Source organism: Procambarus clarkii, chromosome 32 (assembly GCF_040958095.1).
Source record: "Procambarus clarkii isolate CNS0578487 chromosome 32, FALCON_Pclarkii_2.0, whole genome shotgun sequence".
Taxonomy (NCBI): Eukaryota; Metazoa; Arthropoda; class Malacostraca; order Decapoda; family Cambaridae; genus Procambarus; species Procambarus clarkii.
The window spans coordinates 14,081,998-14,097,827 of record NC_091181.1 but is presented as its reverse complement, the minus strand read 5'-3'; the positions used below and the strand labels follow the sequence as shown (position 1 = coordinate 14,097,827).

General features: G+C 43.6%; 1 protein-coding gene across 1 annotated transcript; it reads left to right on the top strand.

Moving 5' to 3' along the window:
- The first annotated feature begins 14,213 nt into the window (after positions 1 to 14,213).
- On the top strand, positions 14,214 to 15,374 carry LOC138370434 (uncharacterized). The gene has a single exon (XM_069334794.1). The coding sequence runs from the start codon at positions 14,214 to 14,216 to the stop codon at positions 15,372 to 15,374; it is 1,161 nt and encodes a 386-aa protein (XP_069190895.1).
- The last annotated feature ends 456 nt before the right edge of the window (positions 15,375 to 15,830 follow it).

The following is a 15,830-nucleotide window of genomic DNA, read 5'->3' as shown; positions in this document are numbered from 1 at the left end:
GTTCCAAAGGGTAACGAAGGACACTACAGTCGAACTGAAAGCAAAGGTCAACAAACTAATCGAAACTGTGAACGCCAAGAAATCCGGACTCCACCTGCCAAAGATCATTGGGGAATATAAACCTGGATATGCGTATGGAAATGTCAAGACACACAAGCCTGGAAACCCACTTCGGCCAATCATTAGCCAGATACCCACACCCACGTACAGACTGGCGAAGCGACTCAACGGCCTGCTGACTCCTTATGTTCCTTGCGCCTTCAGCCTGAAGTCTCCAAAGGAATTTCTTGACTTACTGCGGGGCACACGGGCCACAGGGATAAGAGCCTCGTTGGACGTAGAATCGCTGTTTACCAACGTACCTGTGGACGAGACAATCGGGATGATAGCCGACAGAGTGTATCGTGATCCAGGCTGTACTCCTCTTGACATACCCGAAAATATCCTAAGGAAACTACTCCAAGCTTGTACTAAAGAGGCACCCTTCTTGAGCCCGGATGGGCACATGTATAAGCAAGTAGATGGGGTCGCCATGGGTTCTCCCCTAGGTGTCCTGTTTGCAAACTTCTACATGGGTACCGTCGAGCAAAAAGTCTTAGTCGACATGAACTTGAAACCGGCCATATACTGCAGGTATCTTGACGACATTTTTACACAGGTACCTGATGTCAGACATTTGCAGGAGCTGAAGGACGCATTTGAGCAGAGTTCCGTGCTGTGTTTCACTTACGAGATGGAAAAGGATGGGAAGCTGCCCTTTCTAGATGTAACAGTCATGGAAAAGAGCGGAGGTTTCCACACTGCAGTCTACACTAAGGAAACGAACATAGGAATGTGCCTTAATGCCAACAGCGACTGCCCAGACAGGTACAAGAGGAGTGTTGTTAACGCATATGTCGACCGTGCTCTAAGCCACAGCTCAGAATGGAAGCAAGTCGACGAAGAACTCTGTAGGGTAAGGCAGGTCCTAGTCAACAACGGCTTCTCCAATGGTTTCGTCGAAGACATCATAAGAAGGAAAGTGAAACGCCATGCAACCTCTGAAGAGACAACTAACACAACACCTATACCCCCTATTAGACTATTTTACAGGAACTTCTTTTCCACAGCTCATAAAACAGAGGAAAGGGTCCTGAAAGATATTGTTAATAGAAACGTTATCCCTACAGACAAAAATCAGAGGGTACAACTGACGATTTACTATAAAACTAGAAAAACGGCCAGCCTACTCATGAGAAACTCTCCAGACACAAAGCAGAACGCTTTAAAAGAGACCAACGTCGTCTATGCCTTCAAATGCCCACTTGGGGACTGTAAGCTCCAAAAAACCCAGTATATAGGCAAGACAACAACATCTCTTTCTAGGCGTTTAACGATGCATAAACAACAGGGCTCCATTAAGGAACATATAATCTCTTCCCACAACCAAACCATCGCCAGAGAAATCCTAGTAAACAACACAGAAATCATCGATAGATACAGCGATAGCAGGCGGCTTAACGTTTGCGAGGCACTACACATTAAGAAGTCAACACCAGCAATCAACAGCCAATTAATGCACAACTACATTCTACCCACCTCAAGACTCCGCTCCAATATAGAAGCATCAAGAAATATGGACCAATAGGCTTTCTACAATCACTTCCATTTCAATACCCATTGTTTCGTGTTCTGTCTTGTGTTGATGAAATTAATACCCTATTAATGCCACCTCTTGTTCTGTCTTGTGTTGATGAAATTAATACCCTATTAATGCCACCTCACCCCATCCACGTCACTCAAATGTAGATATAAACGAAACCAGGAGATGTGTAAGTTCTATTCAGTTGTGTATTTGTAAACTAAAAGTCTTTGAAAATGTAATAAGTTTTACGAAACGTGCTCGTGTCCCGTCAGACTAGAAATAAAAATGAATTAGAATTGATTTTTGATTTACCTCCAACAGTGAAAAGAAATGTACGAAAGATTGAGAAAATTCGTGTTAGAATTATTAATCATACTTTTTCGGTCATATTTAATAATATATGTCTACAGGAAAGACTGCTACCAAAATATACTAATATTAAAGCGCACGACCCAGCAGCAAGGAATCAGGCCTTCACGATAAAATATCGCCAGGATCTGATTCGTGATCAGATATACAAGGCAGAGAATGAAATCAAAGACAACAAAACGCAACTACTTCATGCTACAAACGAGTGGAGAAATAGCAACATCGACGAAAGTATCCGTACCCGCATTGAACAACACCTCGACATCCTCACAGACCGACATCACCTCAGCACTGAAACAAGGATTATCAAGAAACTAACAACATTATATGGAGAACCTATGGCAATTCACGACCAAGAGATGGCTTCCTGAACCTTGCAGGAATTAACCTCACTGAGGACCAAGTCACTCTCCTAAATCTGGGCATAAACTGTCACGTTATGTCCAGACCGAGTGAGATGGCCCGGAAAGTAGAGTTGGAAATTCTGTTGGACGACATATTCGACCTCGAGACACAAAAGAAGGTCACTACCAAAGATACCTTACAAGCAGAACTTATTGCAGAAGGAGGAAAGATTCGAGGCAATTACAGAAGCACCATACTGTCCCCCGAGCTCAAAGCGGCAGCTAAAAGCCTTCGTGAGAACAAGGAGATAGTTGTCAGGAGAGGTGACAAGTCGCCAATATATGTCATTCCTAAAAAAGACGAATATCTGGCGAAAATGAACCTCATACTCTCTAACCAAACTATGTTCCAAAGGGTAACGAAGGACACTACAGTCGAACTGAAAGCAAAGGTCAACAAACTAATCGAAACTGTGAACGCCAAGAAATCCGGACTCCACCTGCCAAAGATCATTGGGGAATATAAACCTGGATATGCGTATGGAAATGTCAAGACACACAAGCCTGGAAACCCACTTCGGCCAATCATTAGCCAGATACCCACACCCACGTACAGACTGGCGAAGCGACTCAACGGCCTGCTGACTCCTTATGTTCCTTGCGCCTTCAGCCTGAAGTCTCCAAAGGAATTTCTTGACTTACTGCGGGGCACACGGGCCACAGGGATAAGAGCCTCGTTGGACGTAGAATCGCTGTTTACCAACGTACCTGTGGACGAGACAATCGGGATGATAGCCGACAGAGTGTATCGTGATCCAGGCTGTACTCCTCTTGACATACCCGAAAATATCCTAAGGAAACTACTCCAAGCTTGTACTAAAGAGGCACCCTTCTTGAGCCCGGATGGGCACATGTATAAGCAAGTAGATGGGGTCGCCATGGGTTCTCCCCTAGGTGTCCTGTTTGCAAACTTCTACATGGGTACCGTCGAGCAAAAAGTCTTAGTCGACATGAACTTGAAACCGGCCATATACTGCAGGTATCTTGACGACATTTTTACACAGGTACCTGATGTCAGACATTTGCAGGAGCTGAAGGACGCATTTGAGCAGAGTTCCGTGCTGTGTTTCACTTACGAGATGGAAAAGGATGGGAAGCTGCCCTTTCTAGATGTAACAGTCATGGAAAAGAGCGGAGGTTTCCACACTGCAGTCTACACTAAGGAAACGAACATAGGAATGTGCCTTAATGCCAACAGCGACTGCCCAGACAGGTACAAGAGGAGTGTTGTTAACGCATATGTCGACCGTGCTCTAAGCCACAGCTCAGAATGGAAGCAAGTCGACGAAGAACTCTGTAGGGTAAGGCAGGTCCTAGTCAACAACGGCTTCTCCAATGGTTTCGTCGAAGACATCATAAGAAGGAAAGTGAAACGCCATGCAACCTCTGAAGAGACAACTAACACAACACCTATACCCCCTATTAGACTATTTTACAGGAACTTCTTTTCCACAGCTCATAAAACAGAGGAAAGGGTCCTGAAAGATATTGTTAATAGAAACGTTATCCCTACAGACAAAAATCAGAGGGTACAACTGACGATTTACTATAAAACTAGAAAAACGGCCAGCCTACTCATGAGAAACTCTCCAGACACAAAGCAGAACGCTTTAAAAGAGACCAACGTCGTCTATGCCTTCAAATGCCCACTTGGGGACTGTAAGCTCCAAAAAACCCAGTATATAGGCAAGACAACAACATCTCTTTCTAGGCGTTTAACGATGCATAAACAACAGGGCTCCATTAAGGAACATATAATCTCTTCCCACAACCAAACCATCGCCAGAGAAATCCTAGTAAACAACACAGAAATCATCGATAGATACAGCGATAGCAGGCGGCTTAACGTTTGCGAGGCACTACACATTAAGAAGTCAACACCAGCAATCAACAGCCAATTAATGCACAACTACATTCTACCCACCTCAAGACTCCGCTCCAATATAGAAGCATCAAGAAATATGGACCAATAGGCTTTCTACAATCACTTCCATTTCAATACCCATTGTTTCGTGTTCTGTCTTGTGTTGATGAAATTAATACCCTATTAATGCCACCTCTTGTTCTGTCTTGTGTTGATGAAATTAATACCCTATTAATGCCACCTCACCCCATCCACGTCACTCAAATGTAGATATAAACGAAACCAGGAGATGTGTAAGTTCTATTCAGTTGTGTATTTGTAAACTAAAAGTCTTTGAAAATGTAATAAGTTTTACGAAACGTGCTCGTGTCCCGTCAGACTAGAAATAAAAATGAATTAGAATTGATTTTTGATTTACCTCCAACAGTGAAAAGAAATGTACGAAAGATTGAGAAAATTCGTGTTAGAATTATTAATCATACTTTTTCGGTCATATTTAATAATATATGTCTACAGGAAAGACTGCTACCAAAATATACTAATATTAAAGCGCACGACCCAGCAGCAAGGAATCAGGCCTTCACGATAAAATATCGCCAGGATCTGATTCGTGATCAGATATACAAGGCAGAGAATGAAATCAAAGACAACAAAACGCAACTACTTCATGCTACAAACGAGTGGAGAAATAGCAACATCGACGAAAGTATCCGTACCCGCATTGAACAACACCTCGACATCCTCACAGACCGACATCACCTCAGCACTGAAACAAGGATTATCAAGAAACTAACAACATTATATGGAGAACCTATGGCAATTCACGACCAAGAGATGGCTTCCTGAACCTTGCAGGAATTAACCTCACTGAGGACCAAGTCACTCTCCTAAATCTGGGCATAAACTGTCACGTTATGTCCAGACCGAGTGAGATGGCCCGGAAAGTAGAGTTGGAAATTCTGTTGGACGACATATTCGACCTCGAGACACAAAAGAAGGTCACTACCAAAGATACCTTACAAGCAGAACTTATTGCAGAAGGAGGAAAGATTCGAGGCAATTACAGAAGCACCATACTGTCCCCCGAGCTCAAAGCGGCAGCTAAAAGCCTTCGTGAGAACAAGGAGATAGTTGTCAGGAGAGGTGACAAGTCGCCAATATATGTCATTCCTAAAAAAGACGAATATCTGGCGAAAATGAACCTCATACTCTCTAACCAAACTATGTTCCAAAGGGTAACGAAGGACACTACAGTCGAACTGAAAGCAAAGGTCAACAAACTAATCGAAACTGTGAACGCCAAGAAATCCGGACTCCACCTGCCAAAGATCATTGGGGAATATAAACCTGGATATGCGTATGGAAATGTCAAGACACACAAGCCTGGAAACCCACTTCGGCCAATCATTAGCCAGATACCCACACCCACGTACAGACTGGCGAAGCGACTCAACGGCCTGCTGACTCCTTATGTTCCTTGCGCCTTCAGCCTGAAGTCTCCAAAGGAATTTCTTGACTTACTGCGGGGCACACGGGCCACAGGGATAAGAGCCTCGTTGGACGTAGAATCGCTGTTTACCAACGTACCTGTGGACGAGACAATCGGGATGATAGCCGACAGAGTGTATCATGATCCAGGCTGTACTCCTCTTGACATACCCGAAAATATCCTAAGGAAACTACTCCAAGCTTGTACTAAAGAGGCACCCTTCTTGAGCCCGGATGGGCACATGTATAAGCAAGTAGATGGGGTCGCCATGGGTTCTCCCCTAGGTGTCCTGTTTGCAAACTTCTACATGGGTACCGTCGAGCAAAAAGTCTTAGTCGACATGAACTTGAAACCGGCCATATACTGCAGGTATCTTGACGACATTTTTACACAGGTACCTGATGTCAGACATTTGCAGGAGCTGAAGGACGCATTTGAGCAGAGTTCCGTGCTGTGTTTCACTTACGAGATGGAAAAGGATGGGAAGCTGCCCTTTCTAGATGTAACAGTCATGGAAAAGAGCGGAGGTTTCCACACTGCAGTCTACACTAAGGAAACGAACATAGGAATGTGCCTTAATGCCAACAGCGACTGCCCAGACAGGTACAAGAGGAGTGTTGTTAACGCATATGTCGACCGTGCTCTAAGCCACAGCTCAGAATGGAAGCAAGTCGACGAAGAACTCTGTAGGGTAAGGCAGGTCCTAGTCAACAACGGCTTCTCCAATGGTTTCGTCGAAGACATCATAAGAAGGAAAGTGAAACGCCATGCAACCTCTGAAGAGACAACTAACACAACACCTATACCCCCTATTAGACTATTTTACAGGAACTTCTTTTCCACAGCTCATAAAACAGAGGAAAGGGTCCTGAAAGATATTGTTAATAGAAACGTTATCCCTACAGACAAAAATCAGAGGGTACAACTGACGATTTACTATAAAACTAGAAAAACGGCCAGCCTACTCATGAGAAACTCTCCAGACACAAAGCAGAACGCTTTAAAAGAGACCAACGTCGTCTATGCCTTCAAATGCCCACTTGGGGACTGTAAGCTCCAAAAAACCCAGTATATAGGCAAGACAACAACATCTCTTTCTAGGCGTTTAATGATGCATAAACAACAGGGCTCCATTAAGGAACATATAATCTCTTCCCACAACCAAACCATCGCCAGAGAAATCCTAGTAAACAACACAGAAATCATCGATAGATACAGCGATAGCAGGCGGCTTAACGTTTGCGAGGCACTACACATTAAGAAGTCAACACCAGCAATCAACAGCCAATTAATGCACAACTACATTCTACCCACCTCAAGACTCCGCTCCAATATAGAAGCATCAAGAAATATGGACCAATAGGCTTTCTACAATCACTTCCATTTCAATACCCATTGTTTCGTGTTCTGTCTTGTGTTGATGAAATTAATATCCTATTAATGCCACCTCTTGTTCTGTCTGGTGTTGATGAAATTAATACCCTATTAATGCCACCTCACCCCATCCACGTCACTCAAATGTAGATATAAACGAAACCAGGAGATGTGTAAGTTCTATTCAGTTGTGTATTTGTAAACTAAAAGTCTTTGAAAATGTAATAAGTTTTACGAAACGCGCTCGTGTCGCGTCAGACTAGAAATAAAAATCAATTTTGGAGAATTGATTTTTGATTTACCTCCAACAGTGAAAAGAAATGTACGAAAGATTGAGAAAATTCGTGTTAGAATTATTAATCTTCCTTTTTCGGTCATATTTAATAATATATGTCTACAGGAAAGACTGCTACCAAAATATACTAATATATATATATATATATATATATATATATATATATATATATATATATATATATATATATATATATATATATATATATATATATATAAATATATATATATATATATATATATATATATATTTATATATATATATATATATATATATATATATATATATATATATATATATATCTATATATATATATATATATATATATATATATATATATATATATATATACATATATATATATATATATATATATATATATATATATATATATATATATATATATATATATATATATATATATATATATATATATATATATCGAACCAAGTAGCCAGAACGCACTTCTCAGCCTGCTATGCAAGGCCCGATTTGGCTAATAAGCCAAGTTTTCATGAATTAATTTTTTTTCGACTACCTAACCTACCTAACCTAACCTAACTTTTTCGGCAACCTAACCTAACCTAACCTATAAAGATAGGTTAGGTAGGGTTGGTTAGGTTCGGTCATATATCTACATTAATTTTAACTCCAATAAACAAAAATTGACCTCATACATAATGAAATGGGTAGCTTTATCATTTCATAAGAAAAAAATTAGAGAATATATATATATATATATATATATATATATATATATATATATATATATATATATATATATATATATATATATATATATATATATATATATATATATATATATATGTCGTACCTAGTAGCCAGAACTCATTTCTCAGCCTATTATGCAAGGCCCGATTTGCCTAATAAGCCAAGTTTTCATGAATTAATTGTTTTTCGACTACCTAACCTACCTAACCTAACCTAACCTACCTTTTCGGGCTACCTAACCAAACCTAACCTATAAAGATAGGCTAGGTTAGGTTAGGTAGGGTTGGTTAGGTTCGGTCATATATCTACGTTAATTTTAACTCCAATAAAAAAAAATTTACCTCATACATAATGAAATGGGTAGCTTTATCATTTCATAAGAAAAAAATTAGAAAAAATATATTAATTCATGAAAACTTGGCTTATTAGGCAAATCGGGCCCTGCATAGTAGGCCAAAAAGTGAGTTCTGGCTACTAGGTACGACATATATATATATAAATATATATATATATATATATATATGTCGTACCTAGTAGCCAGAACGCACTTCTCAGCCTACTATGCAAGGCCCGATTTGCCTAATAAGCCAAGTTTTCCTGAATTAATATTTTTTCTCTAATTTTTTTCTTATGAAATGATAAAGCTACCCATTTCATTAAGTATGAGGACAATTTTTTTTATTGGAGTTAAAATTAACGTAGATATATGACCGAACCTAACCAACCCTACCTAACCTAACCTAACCTATATTTATAGGTAAGGTTAGGTTAGGTAGCCAAAAAAAGCTAGGTTAGGTTAGGTTAGGTAGGTTAGGTAGACGAAAAAACATTAATTCATGAAAACTTGGCTTATTAGGCAAATCGGGCCTTGAATAGTAGGCTGAGAAGTGCGTTCTGGCTATTAGGTACGACATATATATATATATGTCGTACCTAGTAGGCAGAACTCACTTCTCAGCCTACTATGCAAGGCCTGATTTGCCTAATAAGCCAAGTTTTCATGAATTAATGTTTTTTCGACCACCTAACCTACCTAACCTAACCTAACCTCACTTTTTCGGCTATATATATATATATATATATATATATATATATATATATATATATATATATATATATATATATATATATATATATATATATATATATATATATATATATATATATATATATATATATATATATATATACATATATGTTTTATATACATATTATATAGATGTCACGTCTGTAACGGGAAAAAACATGCTTTTTTGAAAAACTGTGTTTTTCATGTGCTTCCATGTGCGGGAAATCTTCGAAACCTCTTTACTGATTGCTTTGAAATTTTGACAAATTGTTGCATTCGAATAGGTGTGTTTTTATATACCTACTATATACATGCCTCACCTATGACAGATTTTTTTTTAAACAGTGCCATTTGTTGGACGTAGGAGCAACACATGCTGTAATCTCCAAAAGTTCTTCACCGATTGCTTAAAAATTTTGAAGCAAATGTTCCATTCGAATATTCGCGTGTTTTTATATACCTACTATAGAGATACCACACCTGTGACAGGCAAAAACATGCTTCTTTTGAAAAACAGCATCATCTGTTGTATGTAATAGCAACACGCTATACTAAATATTTAGTAAATATTTATATTTACTAAATAATATAATAGTATATAAATATATACTAACAGTCTCCGTGGTGTAGTGGTAAGACACTCGCCTGGCGTTCCGCGAGCGCTATGTCCTGGGTTCGTATCCTGGCCGGTGAGGATTTACTGGGCGCAATTCCTTAACTGTAGCCTCTGTTTAACGCAACAGTAAAATGTGTACTTGGATGAAAAAACGATTCTTCGCGGCAGGGGATCGTATTCCAGGGACCTGCCCGAAACGCTACGTGTACTAGTGGCTGTACAAGAATGTAACAACTCTTGTATATATCTCAAAAAAAAAAAAATTGTTACGATTCCATTTCAGTGTTTTCGATTGCATTGATAAATTAAATTTTCATAGATTTCGATTGATTTTCATTTTGATTTAACTATTTTGTGTGATATTGCATTAGAATTGAGCTGTATTGTTTACCATACCAATCATTTCGTGAGTATAAGTATAGATGCCACACCTGTGACAGGTAAAAACATGCTTTTTTGAAAAACAACGCCATCTGTTGCACTTAAAAAAAGAGTAACTTAAGCTGTACTAAATATGTTTTGATTCCATTTCAATATTTCGGATTTCATTGATAAATTTAATTTTCATAGATTGCTATATTTTTTAATTTTAATTTGATTATTTTAAGTGACATTGCGTTAGAATTGAGCTGAGTTAATTACCATAACGTTCATTTCGTGGGGTATAGTTTATTATTTTATTTTTTCATTGTTCTTCATTTTTTTTAATTTTTTTCTTATATTTCAGTGATGGGAACATCAGGTCATTTGGTGATGCATCGGACGAGGGAGTGGGGGATAGTGGGGAGGACGAGGGGATGAGGGAGTTGGGAATGGTGGGGACGAAGGGACAGGGGAATGGAGAATGGTGGGGAGGACAAGGGAACAGGGAAGTGGGGAAAGATGGGAAGGATGTGGGGACGATGGAGTGGGGAATGGTTGGGGAGGATGAGTGGATGGGGGATTCAGGAATGGTTGGGGAGGGGGGAATGGTGGGGAGGACCGGGAGAGAGGGGGAAGGTTGCTGTAGCTCAGCAACGGGGAACCTTCTCTTCCCACCCCCTTGAAGGGGAACTGGCCTACCCCCCTCCCTAGAAGGGGAACCGGCCTTACACCCCTAGAGGGAGAACCGTACTTCCCACCACCCCTTGAAGGGGAACCGGTCTCCCCCCCCCCTTGAAGGGGAACAGCCCTTCCCATCCCCTTGAAGGGGAACCGGCTTTCACCCCCTTGAATGGGAACAGCCCTTCCCACCCCTTTGAAGGGGAACCGGCCTCCCACACCCTTGAAGGGGAACCAGACTTCCCACCCCCTTGAAGGGGAACCGGCCTCCCACACCCTTGAAGGGAAACCAGACTTCCTACCCCCTTGAAGGGGAACCGGCACTTCCCAGTATGTATGGGTGGAGAGGAGACACTGGCAAACATTATCGTTGTTTACAATCCTAAATCAATACGGTTTCAACATAATCTCCACAGCTTAGTAACAACAATACTAGAATGTGCAGCACTGTCGTGGTATCTATATCTCGTGTAGCACAAAGCTTGTGCTGAAACAGTGCAGAGGCTTGCGACTGGTTTAGTGCCGGTGCACTGTGGGCTAAGCTGTCACGCTAGGGTGAAGGAACTGTTCCTCGCAACTTTAAGAGAACAGAAGATATAGAGGAAATATGATAACAACGTACAAGATACTGAGTGAATAGACAAGGTAAACAAAGACACCTTCTTTAAGCAGAGAAAAAGTAGGACAAGAGGACACAAGTTGAAGCAGGAATCACAAATAAGAGGAAGAAATGGAGAAAATACTGATATCCTGTACGGGTGGTCAACACGTGTAATACACTAAGAGAAAAAGTTATGGAAGTCACCTCCATCCCCAACTTTAAGGCCAGGTTCGACGAAGACTGAACTTTAGAATAGTATACCTTTAACGCAACAGGTACAACAATTGTAGTTTGTGTAAGGAGCTAGACCTCACTTCCCCGTAGTCAATGATAGGTAAGTAAGTACCCATGCTAATAGTTTGTCTTTATCTACCCTGTTAATTCCTCTGAGAATGTGTTAGGTGATAATCATGTCTCCCTAACTCTTCTGTCTTCCAGTGTCGTGATGTTTAGTTCCAGTATCTTTCCTCGTAGCTCATACCCCTCAGCCTGGTGGCACATCTCTGAACTTTCTCTAACTTCGTTTGGTGTTTGACTACATATGTGTTTGACTCTAGGTTGGAGCCGCATATTCTAGTATTGGTCTGACATATGAGGTATACAAGGTTCTGAATGATTTTTTACACAAGTTTCTGAAGGCACTTTTTATGTTTGCCAGCCTTGAATATGCCGTTGATGATATCATTTTTATGTGGACTTCAGTGTACAGGTCTGGCGTGATATCAACCCCTAGATCTTTTTCGCTTCCTGATTCCTAATGGATTTCATCTCCCAGCTGGTACCTTGTGTTTGGCCTCCTGCGCCTTACACTTATTGGCATTACTTTACACTTCCTTGAGTTAAACTCTAGTAGCCATTTGGTGGACCATTCCTTCGGTCTGTCTAGGTCATCTTGGAGTCTCTTGCTGTCCTTCTTGGTCTTAATCTTTCTCATAATTTTATAATGGTAAGCAAATACTGAGAGGAATGTGTTTGTATGTGTGTGTGTTCACCTAGTTGTTCTTGCGGGGGTTGAGCTCTGCTCTTCCGGCCCGCCTCTCAACTGTCAATAAACTGTTCCTAACTTCTATTTTTTCCCACACCACACACACACACACACACCCAGGAAGCAGCCCGTGACAGCTGACTAACTCCCAGGTACCTATTTATTGCTAGGTAACAGGAGAATTAGGGTGCAAAAAACTCTGCCCATTGTTTCACTCCAGCGCCCGGAATCGAACTCGGGACCACAGGATCCCGCGTTCAGCATGCCACTCAGCCACACACCTCCCACCGGTGTGTGTCTGAGTGAGTGCATATGTGTGTGTGCCTGAGAAAATGAGATAAACCACCAGGACTATAGGTGGGCACAAACCCATGACCCCGGCATTGTTAGTCGTGCACTCTACCACTAGACCACCAGGGACTTGTGTAATGTCATACAAACGGATTTCTACTGAAATCACAAGAAGTTAACAAGTGAACAGTGGCCTAGTGGTCGAGTACGCGACTAGTAATGCCGAGGTCGTCGGTTCGCGTCCACCTATAGTCCTAGTGGATTTTCTCATTACTATTTGTGCCCACAGAATCGAGCTATTAGCTCTTGAACCTCGCCTTTCTAACCGATCTATTGTTTTCCTCTATTATATTTACTAAATATATTTCTCTCTCATACGCTCACATCTCCGGGAAGCAGCCCAGCTTCAAGGCACCTACTTACTGCTAGGTGAACAGACGCATCTGATGAAAGAAATTGTTCCCATTTGTTTCTGACTCGGCCGGATATCGAACCCAGGCCCTTAGGACTACGTCCCCAAGCGCTGTCCACTCAGTCGCGAGGTCCTATGTCCTTGAGCTGGTGCTCGTGTACGTGTGCTTATAAGTACACCTTAGGGCAATAATTAATAATCAACATCAAGACGACAACCGACCTCTGGCTTTGCCGGATTGGTAGACCGTCAACCAATCAGAACGCAGAAAGTACCTGCGCTCTGGTGAACGCAACCAATGAGGGGGACACCTCCGGGCTCGTCCCTGATAAGTACCTCCAGCCGAGCAGAGTGCCTCAGTTTGTTCCCAGACAGCAACTGGGTAACATCTACCGTCGTTCATCCTGCTTCTTTGCTGCTCATTGTCAGGTATTAACACGTTTGTTATCATTCACTATACAAGTAAAGCACGGAGTAATTTACTTTATCATATTTATAAACAAAATGATTACAGAAACTACATATGTAATTATTATAGCACATTAAATGTTAGTTGTACAAAGACAACTTATACATAATGTGATTTTTTATGAATGTTCATTGGATAATATTAACAAAACACGGTAAATAGAAAGGAAATATGAGTGTGATGTTTGTTATATCATGTGGACCTTATCACCGCACCACATGGGGCTCACACCGCACCACTTGGGGGCTCACAACCGCACTACATGAGGCTCACACCGCACCACATGGGCCCCACACCGCACCACATGGGCCCCACACCGCACCACATGGGGCTGACACCGCACCACATGGGGCTGACACCGCACCACATGGGGCTCACACCGCACCACATGGGGCTCACACCGCACCACATGGGGCTCACACCGCACCACATGGGGCTCACACCGCACCACATGGGGCTCACACCGCACCACATGGGGGCTCACACCGCACCACATGGGGCTCACACCGCACCACATGGGGCTCACACCGCACCACTTGGGGCTGACACCGCACCACATGGGGCTGACACCGCACCACATGGGGCTCACACCGCACCACATGGGGCTCACACCGCACCACTTGGGGGCTCACACTGCACCACATGGGCCCCACACCGCACCACATGGGGCTCACACTGCACCACTTGGGGGCTCACACCGCACCACATGGGGCTCACAACCGCACCACATGGGGCTCACAACCGCACTACATGAGGCTCACACCGCACCACATGGGGCTCACAACCGCACTACATGGGGCTCACAACCGCACTACATGGGGCTCACAACCGCACCACATGGGGCTCACAACCGCACCACATGGGGCTCACAACCGCACTACATGGGGCTCACACCGCACCACATGGGGCTCACACCGCACCACATGGGGGCTCACAACCGCACCACATGGGGCTCACACCGCACCACATGGGGCTCACAACCGCACCACATGGGGGCTCACAACCGCACCACATGGGGCTCACACCGCACCACATGGGGCTCACAACCGCACAACATGGGGCTCACACCGCACCACATGGGGCTCACACCGCACCACATGGGGCTCACGCCGCACCACATGGGGCTCACACCGCACCACATAGGGCTCACACCGCACCACATGGGGCTCACGCCGCACCACATGGGGCTCACACCGCACCTCATGGGGCTCACACCGCACCACATGGGGCTCACACCACACCACATGGGGCTCACACCGCACCACATGGGGCTCACACCGCACCTCATGGGGCTCACACCGCACCACATGGGGCTCACACCGCACCACATGGGGCTCACACCGCACCACATGGGGCTCTCACAGCACCACATGGGGCTCACACTGCACCACATGGGGCTCCCACTGCACCACATGGGGGGCTCACACTGCACCGCACGGGGGGCTCACACTGCACCACATGGGGACTCACACTGCACCACATGGGGACTCACACTGCACCACATGGGGACTCACACTGCACCACATGGGGACTCACACTGCACCACATGGGGACTCACACTGCACCACATGGGGACTCACACTGCACCACATGTGGGCTCACACTGCACCACATGGGGCTCACACAGCACCACATGGGGACTCACACTGCACCACATGGGGACTCACACTGCACCACATGGGGAATCACACTGCACCACATGGGGGCTCACACTTCACCACATGGAGGGCTCACACTGAACCACATGGGGACTCACACTGCACCACATGGGGACTCACACTGCACCACATGGGGGGCTCACACTGCACCACATGGAGGACTCACACAGCACCACATGGGGGGCTCACACTGCACTACATGGAGGACTTACACTGCACCACATGGGGACTCACACAGCACCACATTGGGGGCTCACACTGCACTACATGGAGGACTCACACAGCACCACATGGGGGCTCACACTGCACTACATGAGGGGCTCACACTGCTCCACATGGGGGCTCACACTGCACTACATGGAGGACTCACACAGCACCACATGGGGACTCACACTGCACCACATGGGGACTCACACTGCACCACATGGGGGCTCACACTGCACTACATGAGGGGCTCACACTGCTCCACATGGGGGCTCACACAACACATGGGGATGAGGGGGGGGGGAGGTTACATCAAACAGACTCTTTCGTCCA

Excerpts from the sequence above, each read along its gene's own strand:
- LOC138370434 (XM_069334794.1), top strand. The coding sequence starts at position 14,214 with ATGGGGCTCACACCGCACCACATGGGGCTCACACCGCACCACTTGGGG.